Source organism: Capra hircus, chromosome 11 (genome assembly GCF_001704415.2).
Source record: "Capra hircus breed San Clemente chromosome 11, ASM170441v1, whole genome shotgun sequence".
NCBI lineage: Eukaryota > Metazoa > Chordata > Mammalia > Artiodactyla > Bovidae > Capra > Capra hircus.
Window position 1 is genome coordinate 105,846,886 of NC_030818.1, and position 17,516 is coordinate 105,864,401.

Genomic DNA, 17,516 nt, shown 5'->3' on the forward strand with positions numbered 1-17,516 from the left:
ATCATAAAGCATTCCATATTCTTAACACTTTGCTCGTGTTTTATGTAACTGTGAGTGATCTTAGTGACAGACAACAGGACGATTTTCTGAGACAGGGCTATTTTAATGGCTTCAAGGGTAATAGAAGGCGTTGAATCAATGCCAAACAAAAATGATTTACAAAATTGACTATTATAAACATTCAGTGTTTAAAAGTAATTCTCCAAGTGAAAATTTAAATCACAGAAAGCATTAATGTCCATTAGTCTTGGTCTCTGTTTCATAACAGATGTTCTGGATCTGGAAACCTCCATTTGTTTTCAGTGAGGTCGGTCAGACTGTCCAGGGCGCATCAAAAGACCTGCAGTAGTACAGGACAGATGTGCTGATTCATAATAATAGCTTGTTCCCTTTGAAAAAAAAACTTTTATTTTGAAATAATTATAGACTCATAGCAAGTTATAAAAAGAGTAAAGAGGGAGCCATATGCCAGCCCCCACCCCGGTTATGTAACCACAGCACAGCCTCCAGGCCAGGAAACTGGTGTCCGTGCAGAGCACTCACACGACTGCATGTGTGTCCCTGCGAATTCCTGTTTCTGCGCGAAACTGGGGTCATAACGGTCTGCGCTGAACTGTTGGTGGCGTTGGGTGCCAGTGACGTCCCAGTGATGTGAGGAGGAAGCAGCCTCCTGCCTCGTTCCTGGTCTTGGGGAAAAGCTTTCAGGCTTTCGTCTTTGAGTAGGGTGTTCGCTGTCAGCCTCTCACGGATGGCCTCTCAATATGTCGGGAAGGTCTCTTCCTGTTCCTATTTTGCCGAGAGTTCGCATCATGAAAGATGTTAGATTTCGTCAGGGCTTTTCCTGCGTCAGCTGAGACGATCGTGTTTCCCCCTTTGTTCTGTTAGTGTGGTCTGTTACACTGGCTGATACTCACGAATTGAGTCGTCCTTGCACTCCAGGAGTGAATCCCACTTGGTCTGGTGTGTAACCCTTTTCTACCCACTGAGTTTGGTCAGCTCGGCTCTCATGGAGGGTTTTGCACTGTCGGGGTAGCTCGTCTGTAGTTTCTTGGGGTGTCTTGGTCCCACCGTGACTTTGGTAAGGGAGTACTGGTGCTAGCCCCATGGAATGAGTCAGGAAGTGTTCCCTCGGAATCAATATTTTGGAAGACTTTGAGGAGGACTGTAATTAACTTTTCTTTTGATGTTTGGTAGAGGATTTTCCCTGGTGGTCCAGTGGTTAAGAATCGGCCTGCCAATGCAGGGGTGACAGGTTCCTCCCTGGTCCGGGAAGACTGCACGTGCTACAAGGCGGCTCAGTCCACGCGCCACAGCTACGGAGCCCAAGCTCGGGCCTCAGTGCTGCAGCTCCAGGCTGCGTCCCGCAGAGCCCAGGCTGCTCAGCAAGGGAAGCCTGTGCCCCACAGCCAGAGAGTGGGCCCTGCTCGCCGCAGCTGGACAAGGCCTGTGCCCAGGAGCACAGCCCCCGCGTGGCTCTGGGCATGTGTTTAGTTTGAGATTCTTCTGGTTACTTAAGGTACAGAGCCAGCTGTTGATCAGAGATCTTTCTTCTTCCTCAGAGGAGGCATCTGTAGCTATAAACTCCCCTCCTAGCAGGGCTTTCACCGTGTCCTGCACATTCTGGAATGCTGTGCTTTTGTTTTCATTTGTTTCAAGATATTTCCTCATTTCTTGGTGATTTCTTTGACTCATTGGTTGCTTAAGCATTTAATTTCCATATATTTGTGAATTTTCCATTTTTATACCTTTGTGATCAGAAAAGATGCTTTATGTAGATTCCATCTTTCCCTGCCTCCTGAGGAACTTGTGTGCAGGTCAAGAAGCAACAGCTCGAAGAACTGGATGTGGAACAACTGACTGGTTCAGAATTGGGAAGGAGTGCGCCAAGGCTGTGTACTCTCACCCTGCTTATTTAACTTGCGTGCAGAGTACATCCTGCTAAATGCCGGGCTGGATGAACCACAAGCTGAAATCAAGATTGCCAGGAGAAATGTCAGCAAACTCAGATATGCAGATGACACCACCCTTAGAGCAGAAAGTGAAGAGGAGCTAAAGAGCCTCTTGATGAGAGTGAAAGAGGACAGTGAAACAGCTGGCTTAAAAGTCGACATTCAGAAAACTAGGATCACGGCGTCCGGTCCCATCACTTCATGGCAAACAAACGGGGAAAAACTGAAAACAGTGACAGGCTGTAATTTCTTGGGCTCCAAAATCACTGCAGATGGCGACTGCAGCCATGAAATTGAAAGACACTTGCTCCTTGGAAGAGAAGTTATGACCAACATAGACAGCATATTAAAAAGCAGAGACATCACTTTTCTGACAAAGATTCGTCTAGTCAGAGCTATGGTTTTTCCACTAGTCATGTATGGATGTGAGAGTTGGACCATAAAGAAGGCTGAACGCCCAAGAATTGATGCTTTCAAATTGTGATGCTGGAGAAGACCCTTGAGAGTCCCTTGGACTGCAAGGAGATCAAACCAGTCAAACCTAAAGGAACTGAACCCTGAATATTCATTGGAAGGACTGATGTTGAAGCTCTAATAATTTGGCCACCTGCTGGGAAGAACCAACTCCCTGGAAAAGACCCTGATGCTGGGAAAGATTGAAGGCAGGAAGAGAAGGGGGCGACAGAGAATGAGACGGTTGGGTGGCATCACTGACTCAATGGGCATGTGTTTGAGCAAGCTCCGGGAGCTGGTGGAAGATGGGGCAGCTTGCCTGACATGCTGCAGTCTGTGGAGTTGCAAAGAACTGGACCCAACTTAGCGACTGGACAACAACAACAGAAGGCCTGTGGCCCAGCAAACAGCCTCTTCTGGAGGAAAGGGAGCGTGTGTGGTGTGTTGTGCTGCTGGGCATTTGCGACTGTGAGGCAGTGTCCCATGTAGCTTGAATCTGCATTTCCCAGCAGCTGAAAAGTCTGTCTTGCGGCCACTGGGATCCCTTCTTCTGAGTGCCTGTCAAGTTGCCCACTGTTTTGTGGGGCTGTCATCTTTTCCTTGTCAGTGGGCAGTCTGGATACAGTTGCTTTTTTCGGATGAAAATGCAGATATGTCTCCCTCTGTGGCTTGCTTTTTTACTCTTTTACTGGTGTCTTCTGACGAATGCTTCCTAGGTGGCACCCGTGGGAAGGAATCCACCTGCAGTGTAGGAGACACAGATTCCAGCCCTGGGTCTGGAAGACGCCCTGGAAGAGGAGACGGCAGCCCGCTCCAGGGTCCTGGCCCAGAGACGCCCGTGGACTGGCGGGCTGCAGTCCACGGGGTTGCCAAGAGCTGCGCATGACAGCACGCGTCTAGTTCACTGACTTTGACAAATGCAAGTTGTTAATTCTAATAGGGACCAATTTATTCATCATTTTTTTCCTATATTGTTACTGAATTTTGCATTTTATTGAAGAAATTTCATCCTATCCCCAAGTCATGAAGAGGTTCTTTTAAAAACATTATGGTATTACCTGTCAAGTTTACGATCCACTGGGGATGGTTTTGATTATGAAATGAGTAGAGTCAGGATGCATTTTTCTGTAGGCTCCTCAGCTGACCCAGAGCCCTCACTCAGAACCTCTGGACCCTGCCCTGAGGGTTCCTTTGCTGAAAGGTGATCACATCTGTGAAGGGTGTTTGTAGAGAGAGGATCTCGGCCGATGGCCTTGTCTTCCAGCTTCAGGGTGTCAGCCACTTCCTCTGGCTTCCGCAGTTGGGAGGAGAGGCTGTGTCACAGCCAGGCTGACAGTGACTCTCCAGGCCTGAGCAGCCCCCGCAGAGCCGACTCGGAGGACCTGGGAGTCACCCTTATCCATGCACTACCCTGGTCCTGTCCATGGCCTGGGCCTTAGGCAGACCCTTCCCAGGGACAGGCTGGTCACCACATTCCCAACTGGCCAGGGCTGTAGCCAGCGCCTGGCGAGCCCAGAGCACTCCTAGGGGCTCCACACTTTCCCAGGGGCCTCCTCAGAACCCTCGAGTCCAGGCAGAGGCCTAGAGCAGATGTGCACCGAGGGTCAGAGAGAGCAGAGCCCCGTCCCTAGGGCCTCAGGCAGGGCTCCTCGGTGTTCCCGCAGCAGACACGGCTTGCCTGTCCCGTCTCGTCCTAGACTTCTAAGAGGTGAACCCAGGAGTGCCTGCCCTCGCCAGCTGAGAGCCCCTCCAGCCCCGAGAGGGCTCTCTCTCTGTCAGGCCCTTGTGGGTGCCTGACCCCCAAGGCAGGAGTCCCAACCCCCAGAGGAGTTGCTCCCCCACTTCCACAGGCTTCTGCCTTGGAGTCAGAGCTGCTGCCCTGCAGGTCAGACCAGTGTCCACCTCACAGCCGCCACCCTGTGGTTCAATCCAGTCACTCAGTCGTGTCCGACTCTTTGCGACCCCATGGACTGCAGCACGCCAGGCCTCCCTGTTCATCACCAACTCCCAGAGCTTGCTCAAACTCATGTCCATTGAGTTGGTGATGTCATCCAGCCATCTCATCCTCTGTCCTTCCCTTCTCCCGCAGTCTTTCCCAGCATCGGGGTCTTTTCCAGTGAGTCAGTTCTTCACATCAGGTGGCCAAAGTACTGAAGTTTTAGCTTCAGCATCAGTCCCGCCAATGAATGGTCAGGACTGATTTCCTTTAGGATTGACTGGTTGCATCTCCTTGCTGTCCAAGGGACTCAAGAGTCTTCTCTAGCACCACAGTTAAAAAACATCAATTCTTCGACACTCAGCTTTCTTTATGGTCCAACTCTCACATCCATACGTGACTACTGGAAAAACCATAGCTTTGACTAGACAAATCTTTGTCAGAAAAGTGATGTATCTGCTTTTTATGGTCATAGCTTTTCTTCCAAGGAGCAAGTGTCTTTCAATTTCATGGCAGCGGTTACCATCTGCAGTGATTTTGGAGCTCAAGAAAATAAAATCTGTCACTGATTCCATTGTTTCCCCACCTGTTTGCCATGAAGTGATGGAACCGGATGCCATGATCTTAGTTTTTTGAATGTTGACTTTTAAGCCAGCTTCTTCACTCTCCTCTTTCACTTTCATCCAGAGGCTCTTTAGTTCTTCCTTGTTTTCTGCCGTGAGGGTGGTGTCATCTGCACATCTCAGGTGATTGATATTTCTCCCAACAGTCTTGAGTCCAGCTTGTGCTTCATCCAGCCCAGTGTTTCTCATGATGTACTTTGCATGTGAGTTAAATAAGCAAAGTGACAGTATACAGCCTTGATGTACTCCTTCCCCGATTTGGAACCAGTCCATTGTTCCATGTCCGGTTCTAACTGTTGCTTCTTGACCTGCATGCAGATTTCTCAGGAGGCAGGTCAGGTGGTCTGGTATTCCCGTCTCTTTAAGAACGTTCCACATTTTGTAGTGATCCACATAGTCAAAGGCTTTGGCATAGTCAATAAAGCAGAAGTAGATGTTTTTCTGGAATTCTCTTGCTTTTTCTACATTCCAGCGGACGATGGCAATTTGATCTCTGGTTCCTCTGCCTTTTCTAAATCCAGCTTGAACATCTGGAAGTTCTCAGTTCATGTACCAGCTTGGAGAATTTTGAGCATTGTTTTGCTAGTGTGTGAAATGAGTGCAATTGTGTGGTAGTTTGAGCAGTCTTTGGCATTGCCTTTCTTTGGGATTGCAATGAAAAGTGACCCTTTCCAGTCCTGGGGCCACTACTGAGTTTTCCAAATTTACTGGCATATTGAGTGCAACACTTTCACAGCATCACCTTTTAGGACTTGAAATAGCTCAGCTGGAATTCTATCACCTCTACTGGCTTTGTTCGTAGTGATGCTTCCTAAGGCCCACTTGAATTCCCGCTCCAGGATGTCTGGCTCTAGGCGAGTGTTCCACCCTGTAGAACACGCCCCTATTTTGTACGCTGTCAGGAAAGCAGACACTTCCAGCTAAACACAGGCGGTGACTTCCTGTCTCTCCCCTTCTAAGTATAAGCCCTCAGGGAGGCCAGATGCCGCTGCAGGGGGAGCCTGGGCTGCTCCCGCTGCAGCAGGGCTTCTTCACTCTCAGGGCGGTCCAGCAACCTTCCTGGCCCTGAGGGCCACCGTCTCTCAGCTTTTGTCCCCACCCCTGGCAGCCCTCCTGGTTGAGCAGATGTGTCTGTGCGGACAGCAGCTCCCTTCTCCAACAGATCTTCCTGACCCAGGAATCGAACCGGGGTCTCCTTCATTGCATGCGTGTTCTCTACCAGCTGAGCTGTCAGGGAATCCCAAAGGGAAGGTGAAAGTCACTCAGTTGTGTCCAGCTCTTGGCAACTCCATGGACTATACAGTCTGTGGAATTCTCCAGGCCAGAATACTGCGCGCGTAGCCTTTCCCGTCTCCAGGAGATCTCCCCATCCCAGGGATCGAACCCAGGTCTCCCACACTGCAGGTGGATTATTTACCATCTGAGCCGCCCTGTAGAGGGAAGAAAAAGCTGACCCCAGAGCCAGCGTGTGAAAGCATGCGTCTCCATCCTGGTAAACCGCATCTGCTGGAACCCAGCCAGCCGCTGACTTGGGTTGGGGAAGTTGTCTGGTTTCGCATTTTACAAGCTTGTGCTCCCCCTGCCCCCAACACACACACACAGTTTCAGAGCTGCAGAAATTCAAGCCCAGCGTGTACAGAGGAAGAGACAGGCTCAGAGAGGCTGCCCGTCCCTGCACCTGGCGCAGCCCTGCCCTTGGCACACTGCAGGAGGGTCACCTGCCCGGAGGGTCTCCTCAGGGCCACAGGCACTTCCTCGAGAGCTGTGAGAGGCTTACTGCTTTCCCGACAAGCAGATCCCAGGAGGAGGAAGGGCCTCGCCTGTCCTCCGAGGTGGGCTGCCGGCAGTTCTCTGCATCTGGTGGTGGTTTTCAGGCCCTGCCCTGCTGCTGACCAGTGACAGCATGAAACAGCGCCTTGGCTCCGCTGCTCTGGACAGGTACGAGGCCTCTGCGTGGGAACAGCCTGGCCGAGCCCGGCCTCCTGCTCTCAGGGGGCCCTGCCCAGCCGTGAAGCACACCAGGTGTCTGTGCCTTCCAGTATCCACGAGTACCGGCTGTCCAGCTGGCTGGGGCAGCAGGAGGACATCCACCGGATCGTGCTCTACCAGGCGGACGGCACGCTCACGCCCTGGACCCAGTGCTGCATCCGGCAAGCGGACTGCATCCTCGTCGTGGGCCTGGGCGAGCGGGAGCCCGGGGTCGGCGAGGTGAGCTGGGGTTGGGAGCGCGGCAGTGGGCGGGGCTTCGGCGGCGGGGCTGGGGAGTGGGCGTGGTCTCTCGGCAGCAGGCTGGGCAGGTCCTGGCTAGCGTGGCCCTCTCTTTCCTCAGACCCGGGTTGACTTTTTTTTCTTTGAATGAAGTATTTTAAGAACTCAGGAAGGGATGGATAGGAAGAGCAAACACCCAGACATTTGCTCTGCACATTTTGAAAACATAAGCAGGAGCGGGCAGGTAGCTGTGATTTTTCCAGTATCATGTATGGATGTGAGAACTGGACTGTAAAGACAGCTGAACACCAAAGAACTGTTGCCTTTGAACTGTGGTGTTGGAGAAGACTCTTGAAAGTGGACTGCAAGGAGATTCAACCAGTCAGTCCTAAAGGAAATCAGTCCTGACTATTCATTGGCGGGACTGATGCTGAAGCTGAAACTCCAATCCTTTGGCCACCTGATGTGAAGAACTGACTTATTGGAAAAGACCCTGATGCTGGGAAGGATTGAAGGTGGGAGGAGAAGGGAAGGACAGAGGATGAGATGGCTGGATGGGATCACCGACCGATGGACATGAGTCTGAGTGAGCTCCGGGAATTGCTGATGGACAGGGAGGCCTGGCATGCCGCAGTCCGTGGGGTCACACAGAGTTGGACACGACTGAGCTGATGGACAGGGAGGCCTGGCATGCTGCAGTTCACGGGGTCACAAGGAGTCAGACCGACTGAGTGCCTGAGCTGGACTGAGACAGAGGCTGTGAGGCAGCCAGCAGCAGCCCCGGTGGCCTCCTGTGAAGCCAGCGCCTCGTCTCACTCTGTGTATACGGCACTGTTTTTATGTGAATAGTGTTCTACTTTATGCCATCTTTGTTGGCTGCTTGTTCAGTCACTAAGTTTTTTGTTCAGTCACTAAATTGAATCAGACCCTTTGCAATCCTGTGGACTGCAGCATGCCAGGCTTCCCTGTCCTTCAGTGTCTCCTGGAGTTTGCTCAGATTCATGTCTGTTGAGTTGATGATGCTATCCAACCATCTCACCATCTGCCACCTCCTTCTCCTTTTGCCGTCAATCTTTCCCAGCATCAGAGTCTTTTCCAGTGAGTCGGCTCTTCCCGTCAGGTGGCCAAAGTATTGGAGCTTCGACTTCAGCAACAGTCCTTCCAATGAATATTTAGGGTTGATTTCCTCTATGATTGATTAGTTGGATCTCCGTGCAGTTCAAAGGACTGTCGAGAGTCTTCTCCAGCACCACAATTTGAAAGCATCAGTTATTCGGCACTCAGCCTTCTTTATGGTTCAGCTCTCACATCTGTATGTGACTACTGGAAAAACCATAACTTTGACTAGATGGACCTTTGTTGGCAAAGTGATCTCTCTGCTTTCTGATGCATTGCCTAGGCTTGTCGTAGCTTTCTTTCCGAGGAGCAAGCGTGCTTTAGTTTCATGGCTGCAGTCACTGTCTGCAGTGATTCTGGAGCCTAAGAAAATGAAATCTGTCACTGCTTCTCGTTTTTCCCTTTCTGTTTGCCATGCAATGATGGGACTGGATGCCATGATCTTAGGTTTGTTGAATATTGAGTTTCGAGCCAGCTTTTTCACTGTCCTCTTTCACCCTCATCAAGAGGCCCTTTGGTTCCTCTTCACTTTCTGCCATTAGAGTGGTATCATCTGCACATCTGGGGCTGTCGATGTCACTCCTGGAAATCTTGGCTCCAGTGCAGCATTTTGCATGATGAGCTCTGCATATGGGCTTCCTGGCTGGCTCAGAGGTAAAGAATTCGCCTCAGTGCAGGAGCTACGGGTTTGATCCCTAGGTCAGGAAGATCTCCTGGAGAAGGGCACTGCAGCCCACTCCACTGTTCCTGCCTGGAGAATCCCATGGACAGAGGAGCCTGGTGGGCTACAGTCCTTGGGATCACAAAGAATCTACACGACTAAAGGGACTTGGTAAGCACACATACACGCTGCGTGTAAACTGAATAAGCAGGGTGACAATACACAGCCTCGTTGTATTCCTTTCCCAACTTGGAACCAGTCAGTTGTTCCACGTAAGGTTCTAACTGTTGTTTTTTGACCTGCATACTGGTTTCTCAGGATGCAAGTAAGGTGGTCTGGTATTCCCGTATCTTTAAGAATTTTCCACAGCTTGTTGTGATCCACACCATTAAAGGCTTTAGTGTAGTCAATGAAGCAGAAATAGACGGTTCTCTAGAATTTCCTTGCTTTTTCTATGATCCAGTGGGTGTTGGCAGTTTGATCTCTAGTCCCTCTGCCTTTCTAAGTCCAGCTTGTGCGTCTGGAGGCTCTCAGCCCGCACACTGCTGAAGCCTGTGCCGTCTCGAAACCCCCTTCCCTCGGTGCTCACACTCCTGGGTTTTCTCCGCATTGTTTTCCTCGTCTCATGGCTGTTTAGTCTGTATTTGTGAACGCCCCACCATCTGTCTGTTCTGTCAGTGGACTGTGAAAGTTCTTTACTACACGCGTGTGCAAGGGTGTCTTCAGGGCGCCACCTAGAAAAGCTGCTGAGCCAGAGGCTGTGTCTTCAGGTTCACAGAGCTGCCAGACCCCACTGCAGTCAGCGGTGCTGCCAGGCAAGGCCTGGGGCCCCGTGCTCATCGCCCTGCACCCGAAGTCCCACCGTCTCCAGCTTCCCGGGCGTCAGGTGGAGTCATCACCTCTTTGCTTTGTGTCCGTCCTCTGTGCTCACCTCACATTCCGCCCCGTCCTGGGTCAGCTACAAACTTGTCATCTCTGCTGCGGGTTCCAGTTCTGCCAGGAGCGGCGCCCCTTTGCCGAAGAAGGTTGCAGCGTGTGTTCACGAGGCCATGTTAGAGAAGCAGAGGGCGGTGCCCTCCCTGCCTGCAGGCCCCCAGAGCTCGGCGGGCACGCAGCTGCAACCCCCTGGGCCCGGCTTCACAGAGGAAGGGCCCAGCACACTGCAGCCAGGCCGGTGCCGCAACCCGTGTGGGCTGATGGGCGAGGGGTGTCCAGCCTGGGGCCGCCGCCGGCTGGGGCTCTGCTGGGCTGGCTGACTCGCGCTCCGCTCCCCCTCAGCTGGAGCGGATGCTGGAGACTTCGGCCGTGCGCGCCCAGAAGCAGCTGGCACTGCTGCACCGGCAGGACGGGCCCGCGCCGGCCCGCACCGCGGAGTGGCTCAACATGCGGGGCTGGTGCTCCGGCCACCTGCACCTCTGCTGCCCTCGCCGAGTCTTCTCCAGGAGGAGCCTGCCCAAGCTGGTGAGCTGGGGCCCCGGGGCCTGCCTCCCGCCCTCCCTCCACCTCTGACCCCAGCCCGCAGCACTGAGGGGGCTCTCAGTTCTGCTCGAGCCTGACTGTTGTGTGGCGGCACCACTGATGGAGGAGCCCCCACTTGGTGCCAGAGCCGAGCCCAGGGGCCTCAGGTTGGCCCTGCCTCCTCCTTTGGATAGAAAAAGCCGCGAATCCTGAGGCACCTCTTCCTTGGGGTCCTCACCCTGGAGACTGGGCACGGGCCACAGTGGGAGCGGGGCCCCGCAGCACGGTGCACACAAGCTGACCGTGGTGTCGACGCCCAGACATTCAGGCCCCGCACACCCTCTGTGTGGGGTGGTGGTGGCGGTGAGGCCCAGGGCCATGGGGCCCTCCCAGGCGAGCCCAGGCACTGAGGTGCTGACGGCTCAGCTCAGAACCACCGGCGTGTCCTAGAGACAGCTTTGGGTCAGGAGTTGGGGAGAGCAGCGGGTCAGGTTGGCTCTCTCTGCTGGCCTCTCTTATAGGTGGAGCTGTACGAGCGGGTCTGCCAGAGGCCCCCGGACCGGCACTCGGACTTCTCCCGCCTGGCGAGGGTGCTGACCGGCAATGCCGTCGCCTTGGTCCTTGGGGGAGGGGGAGCAAGGTGGGTCCCTCTGCTTCCCATGTCCTTCCCTGGGTGTGGGGGTGTGGGTGTGGGGGTGTGCGTAGGAGCATGGGCAAGAGTGTGTGTGTGTGGCTGTGTGTGTGGGCATGTGTGTGTGTATAGGTGCAAGGGCGTGGGTGTGTGTGCATGGCTATGTGTGTGTGTAGGTGCATGGGCGTGGGTGTGTGTGCATGGCTGTGTGTGTGCATGGGCATGGGTGTGTGTGCATGGCTGTGTGTGTGTGTGCAAGGGCATGGGTGTGTGTGCATGGCTGTGTGTGTGTAGGTGCAAGGGCGTGTGTGTGTGTGTGTGGCTGTATGTGTGCATGGGCGTGGGTGTGTGTGCGTGGCTGTGTGTGTGTAGGTGCAAGGGCATGGGTGTGTTTGCGTGGCTGTGTGTGTGTGTGTATGGCCGTGGGTGTGTGTGCATGGGCGTGTGTGTGTGAATGGGTGTGTGCATGGGTGTGTGTGTGCGTGGCTGTGTGTGTGTGCATGGGTATGTGTGCATGGCTGTGTGTGTGTGCATGGCTGTGGGTGGGTGTGTGTGCATGGCTGTGGGTGTGTGTGTGTGCATGGGCGTGTGTGTGTCAATGGGTGTGTGCGTGGGTGTGTGTGTGTGTTCATGGCCGTGGGTATGTGTGCATGGCTGTGTGTGCATGGCTGTGTGTGTGTGTGTGTGCATGGCTGTGGGTATGTGTGTGTGCATGGGCGTGTGTGTGTCAATGGGTGTGTGCGTGGGTGTGTGTGTGTGTTCATGGCCATGGGTATGTGTGCATGGCTGTGTGTGTGTGCATGGGTGTGTGCGTGGGTGTGTGTGTGTGCATGGGCATGGGTGTGTGTGAGTGGGTGTGTGTGTGTGTGCATGGGCATGGGTGTGTGCGTGGCTGTGTGTGTGCATGGGTGTGTGTGCATGGCTGTGTGTGAGTGGCTGTGTGTGTGTGTGTGCATGGGCGTGGCTGTGTGTGTAGGTGTGCATGGGCGTGGCTGTGTGCGTGGCTGTGTGTGTGTGTGGGTGCATGGGATGGGTGTGTGTATGTGTGCGTGGGTGTGGGCATGGGTCCCTGTGTGTTTCCCACGCACAGCTGTGACCCTCCATGAAGGCCGCAGGAGAGCGTGTCTCTTCCTGATGGCCCCCTCTTTCCTCTGGCCCGCAGGTGAGCCTCTCTCCGCTTTACGAAACAGGGATCTGCTCTGCTCACGACCCTCTGAAGCAGCCTTTAGCTCCTTGGGCTGGTGGGTGGGTTCCTTTAAGGCCCAAACAGCTTGAACCCCAGGTTGTCCTGACACTTGCTGCCCTTCTCCTGACGTATGTTAAAGAGAAATTTACACCCGGGGCAGAAATGGAGCGGCAGGTGTGTGGTGAGGGTGCGACAGGCCCAGGCCGCCGGCTGAAGCAGCGGTGCGCGGAGGGGTAGGACAGCATCTGTACTGGACCCCTGCCCTTCGAGGGCGGGTCCCAGGGCCAGGGTGCCCTGCAGGCTGGAGCTCACGCCCCTGGCCGCGATGGACATCAGGGCACTCCCTGGGCTGGCCACCTGTCCCTGGGGCCCACTGGAGGGGCCTGGCTCACCACCCCCCTTGGCCAGAGGACACCCCTTCCAGAGTGAGCTGGAGGAGAGAGCGGCCCGGCCCAGAGGGCGGACGCCCTGCTCAGCTCCTCCACTCCTCGGCTAATCATAGCTGGATGAGGTCTAAGAGAATGCAGATGAGCCTCAGAACTGCTTAACTGGACTCAACACTCCTCGCTTCCCTAGGACTGGAGATGCTGGGGCTCAAAGCTCTGGCCCGAGACCCTTAGGGAAGGGATGGACCCTCAGGGAACAGATGGACCCTTAGGGAAGAGATGGACCCTTAGGGAACAGATGGACCCTCAGGGAATGGATGGACCCTTAGGGAAGGGACGGGCCTTTAGGGAAGGGACGGACCCTTAAGGAAGGGAAAGTGGGGCGAAGTGGTCTGCTGCTCTTCTGAGGGACCCTGCCCCCCACTCCAGCTTCCTTCCTGGTTTCATCTTCCTTCACAGCACGTGTTGCTGCCTGTTGCCGCCTCGCTCTAAGGGCTGGGCTGGGATTGGGACCTCAGGCTGCCGGGAGGGACCCCATATGGTGACGCTGGTGCCCTGAGTGTGGCCTGGACTGGGGTGGGGCTAGTGAGTTCTGTGTCTGTTCATCTTGGGTAATTCAGAGGCGGCATCAGTGCCATGCTTTTACATGAAAGCTGAGCTAGTGGGCCTGGAAACCAGGCAGTTTGCTTAGAGTTGCCAGGTGAGGGGCACTCGGGTGCTTTCCGTGGGCTGGGGCAGCGAGGCGCCTGGAGCAGCTGGTCTGCTGCAGCATTTTTAGTGGGATTTACTCAAAGTGACGTCTAGTAAGGCGCTGTAGTGTTTCTTATCTCTTCTTGCTATTCTTTGAAACTCTGCATTCAGATGCTTATATCTTTCCTTTTCTCCTTTGCTTTTCGCTTCTCTTCTTTTCACAGTTACTTGTAAGGCCTCTCCAGACAGCCATTTTGCTTTTTTGCATTTCTTTTCCGTGGGGATTGTCTTGATCCCTGTCTCCTGTACAATGTCACGAACCTCCGTCCATAGTTCATCAGGCACTCTATCTATCAGATCTAGGCCCTTACATCTATTTCTCACTTCCACTGTATAATCATAAGGGATTTGATTTAGGTCATACCTGAATGGTCTAGGGGTTTTCCCTACTTTCTTCAATTTCACTCTGAATTTGGCGATAGAGTTCATGATCTGAGCCACAGTCAGCTCCTGGTCTTGTTTTTGCTGACTGTATAGAGCTTCCCCATCTTTGGCTGCAAAGAATATAATCAATCTGATTTCGGTGTTGACCATCTGGTGATGTCCACGTGTAGAGTCTTCTCTTGTGTTATTGGAAGAGGGTGTTTGCTATGACCAGTGCATTTTCTTGGCAGAACTCTATTAGTCTTTGCCCTGCTTCATTCCGCACTCCAAGGCCAAATTTGCCTGTTACTCCTCTAGAAATTTCCTTGAGAGCCGATGCCGGGAGTGTGCTTGCAGAGAGCGTGCTGGCTCTGTGCACACTTGCAGGACAGTCTGGTTGTGGGACTCTGGGTGGAAGTGGTTTCCCCGGGAGTTCTTTCTATTGTCTGTGTAGCTTCTAGGATTGCTGTGAAGTCCCATGTCATTTTGTTCCCAAGGCCTGTTCCCTCTGGGTCTTGCAGGCAAGTCTCTTCATTCTTGTGTTTCTGAAAGAACTTGAAGTGCCTGGGTCTCGCAGTTTGAGCCTCTCTGAGCATGTCGGCGCTCGCCTGCTGAGTTTTCCTCTCTGCTGGCCTGCGTCTGCCCGGCCCGTGAGCCGTGTGCCTCGTGCTGTCTGTGTGCCCCGGCTGCACCGGTGGCATCACTGACTGGACTCTGGGCTCCTGTCCGCGGCGTCTGGGTTGTGTGCTGGGTTTGGTTGCTATGCACAGGATGGCTGTCAGCATTTGCACGCGAATCTGCCTTGTGGGATAACACCTAGGAGCAGACTGCCCCTGCCTGGAGTAGTTGAATGTATCCAACACCCCAGAGGCTGTGAGGGCCCGGCTGCCCACGCTTCTGTCACCCTTGGCCTTGTCGGGGCGAGCGTGGCCACACTCCCGGTGCCGCTGGGGCCTGGTCTGCATCCCTGAACTCGGGCTCCGGGGCCGCCTTTCCCGGCGGTGTGTCCTCTGCTGTGTTGCTGGAGGGGCTGTGTGTGGTGTGGATACAAGTCTTCTGCCAGATGTGTTTATTACTGATACCGTCTCCAGTCTGTGACTTTTGTTTCCTAGTGGCTTTTTTTGAAATTTATTTTTTAATATAAATTTATTTATTTAAATTGGATGTTAATTACTTTACAATATTATATTGGTTTTGCCATACATCAACATGAATCCACCGCGGGTATACACGTGTTCCCCATCCTGAACCCCTCTCCCTCCTCCCTCCCCGTACCACCCCTCTGGGTCATCCCAGTGCACCAGCCCCAAGCATCCTGTATCCTGCACTGAACCTGGACTGGCGATTTGTTCCATATATGATATTATACATGTTTCAGTGCCATTCTCCCAAATCGTCCCACCCTCGCCCCCTCCCACAGAGTCCAAAAGACTGTTCTATACCTCTGTGTCTCTTTTGCTGTCTCACACACAGGGTCATCGTCACCATCTTTCTAAATTCCACTTACATGCGTCAGTACACTATATTGGTGTTTTCCCTTCTGGCTCACTTCACTCTGTGTAACAGGCTCCAGTTTCATCCACCTCGTTAGAACGGATTCAAATGTATTGTTTTTAATGGCTGAGTGATACTCCCTTGTGTATACGTACTGCAGCTTTCCTAGTGGCTTTTTTTGATGAGCTCATTTTAACCTGGTGAAGTGGGATTTCCCGGGTTCTTCCAGTTTAACTTCTGGGGCTCGGGGGGCTCTTGCCGGGGCCTCATCTTCTCGAAGTTTGTGGTTCTGGGCCTGCAATCCGCCCACAGCTGCCGCCTCTGAGTGGCGGAGCTCTCGGTGGGTGAGGGTCTTCTCCCTCACATCGCTCCCTCCCGGCTCAGCTGCCACAGCACCCGGCTCAGCTGCCGGCACCTGCCCAGGTGTGGGCTGCGCTGGGGCCTGCTGTCCTGACCGCACCGTGAGCCCTCGCCCTCGCCCTGGCTTTGCGGGCGCCGCTGTAGGAGACCATCAGGCAGCGTGACCCTTCGCCCTCCCTCTCCCTGAATGGTCTTGGTCGTCCTCACTCCTCCGCACCTCCGCGTGGAGCTTAGAACCGTCCGGGCATTGCATGGGTGTGTGCTATTGTAAGTGGTCTGCGTTAAATTTCATTTTGCACTGTCTGTCGCCGGTACGTAGAAACACAAGCGATGTTTGTAAATACGCCGTCTTACAACCTCGGTGAATTCACCTCTTCTGTTTCCTTTTCTGTAGTTCTTTTGCATTTTTTATACATACAGTTATTTCTTCCAAGAATAAAGAAAGTATTTCCTCTTTCTTTGCAAAGTACGTACATGCCTTTGCTTCTCTTCTCGTTTGTTGCCCTGGTTAGAGCTTTCCGCAGGTCTGAGCAGGTGTTGAGCAAGCCGTTGCCTTGCCCGCAGCGTCAGGACCGCACCCCCTTTAATGGCTGAGTGCCGCGCAGCTGCTGGTCTCTGAGACGCCCTGTACCAGACTGAGGGCGTGCCTTCTGTTCTTAGCCGACCGAGCTTTTATCACGGGGCCATGTTTTTCTGGGTCTGTGGGATTCTGTGATTTACTCCTTTATTCTGTTGATACGATGGATCACACTGAGTGATTCTAGCGCTGCCTCCCTGGGACAGACTCCGAGGCCTGTGGCCCTACCTTGCCGGCCAGGCCCCCGGGTCTGTGGGAGGCGGGCTGTGCTTGTCCTCAGCTGAAGTGCAGGCAGGCTTGTTTGCCGCCTCCTCTGTTGTCTGGAAGGTCTTATGTGGCTCCTGCTATTGGTCCTTATGTTGAGTACAATTCACTAGTAAAACCGTCTGGACGTGAAATTTTGTGAGGATTCAAGAATTAAAAATTCACTGTTGTGATGGTTGTAGGGCGATCCGGGTTCTCTGCTTTTAGGGTCGGGTCTGGGAAGCTGTGTCATTCATAGCTTGTGTTATGACCGTGTCCATTTTATCTGATTTTTCCTACTTAAGGCACAAGGTTACTATTAACTTCTTAACTGGAGCGTCTGTACGACGCTCCCTTCTTCAGTGCTGAGGTTAGTTACGACAACCGCCTGTCTCCCTCCTTCCCTGCCCCACCCCCACGTCTCTCTCCCCCTACTTTTACTTTCCGGATCAGTCTTACCAGGAGCTATCAACTGAATTCATCTTTTCAAAGCACCTGCTTGTAGCTCTCGGTCCTGTCTATTATATGTTGTTTTCTGCTTCGTTCATTTCCGGTCTTTATTATTTCCTTAATTTTGCCCTCTTTGATTTAAGCTGTTATTTCTTTCCTGACTTATGGGCCAGCAGACGCTGTCTGAGAAGGGCCGGGTGGCAAGGCCGCAACCTCCCAGCCAGCGCGGGCAGGCCGCAGCTCGGTGCTGCCCCTGGGAGGTAGCTTGCCTTTTTGTTCTCAGTCTGGTCTAAAGTTTTCTTCACCTTGGGTTTTCAAGGTGAACGAATGGTATTGCTTTCTGAATTTGTGCTCTGCGTTTAGAATGCTTCTGGAACCCAAGGCTCGACGTCAGTTGTCGGTTCTAGGCCTTCGCGCCCTCCCTGTCTCTCAGGTGTCGCTCTGTCCGCTCCTGCCGTCTGTCCCCACGCCCGCTGCAGTCCTGGGGCCTCTGCTCCTGCCAAGTGCTGTTTCTGGCTGTGTGGTGGGCACCCCACAGACGTGGAGACATGAGCCTTCGCCTGACCCAGAGCCAGCCCCAGCGCCCCCACAAGGAGGCTGAGCGCCAGCTGCTGCTCAGGACCGTCGCTGCCCCTGTCCGAGTTGCCGCCACTGCCCCACTTCCCACAATGT

The 17,516-nt window shown here is 53.6% G+C and overlaps 1 protein-coding gene across 4 annotated transcripts in view; it reads left to right on the forward strand.

The window, feature by feature from the left end:
* Positions 1–17,516, forward strand: part of PNPLA7 (patatin like phospholipase domain containing 7) — an 84,608-nt gene that overhangs the window by 61,646 nt on the left and 5,446 nt on the right. For all 4 annotated transcript variants that reach the window (XR_001918899.1, XR_001918900.1, XM_018056207.1 and 1 more), the window contains 4 exons: positions 6,836–6,899; positions 7,001–7,169; positions 10,225–10,407; positions 10,926–11,044. Coding sequence is in view for 2 of the 4 variants with exons in the window: in XM_018056207.1 (XP_017911696.1) it covers positions 6,836–6,899; positions 7,001–7,169; positions 10,225–10,407; positions 10,926–11,044 (535 nt within the window). In the remaining 2 variants the exon portion in view is untranslated. The remainder of the gene's footprint in view (positions 1–6,835; positions 6,900–7,000; positions 7,170–10,224; positions 10,408–10,925; positions 11,045–17,516) is intronic.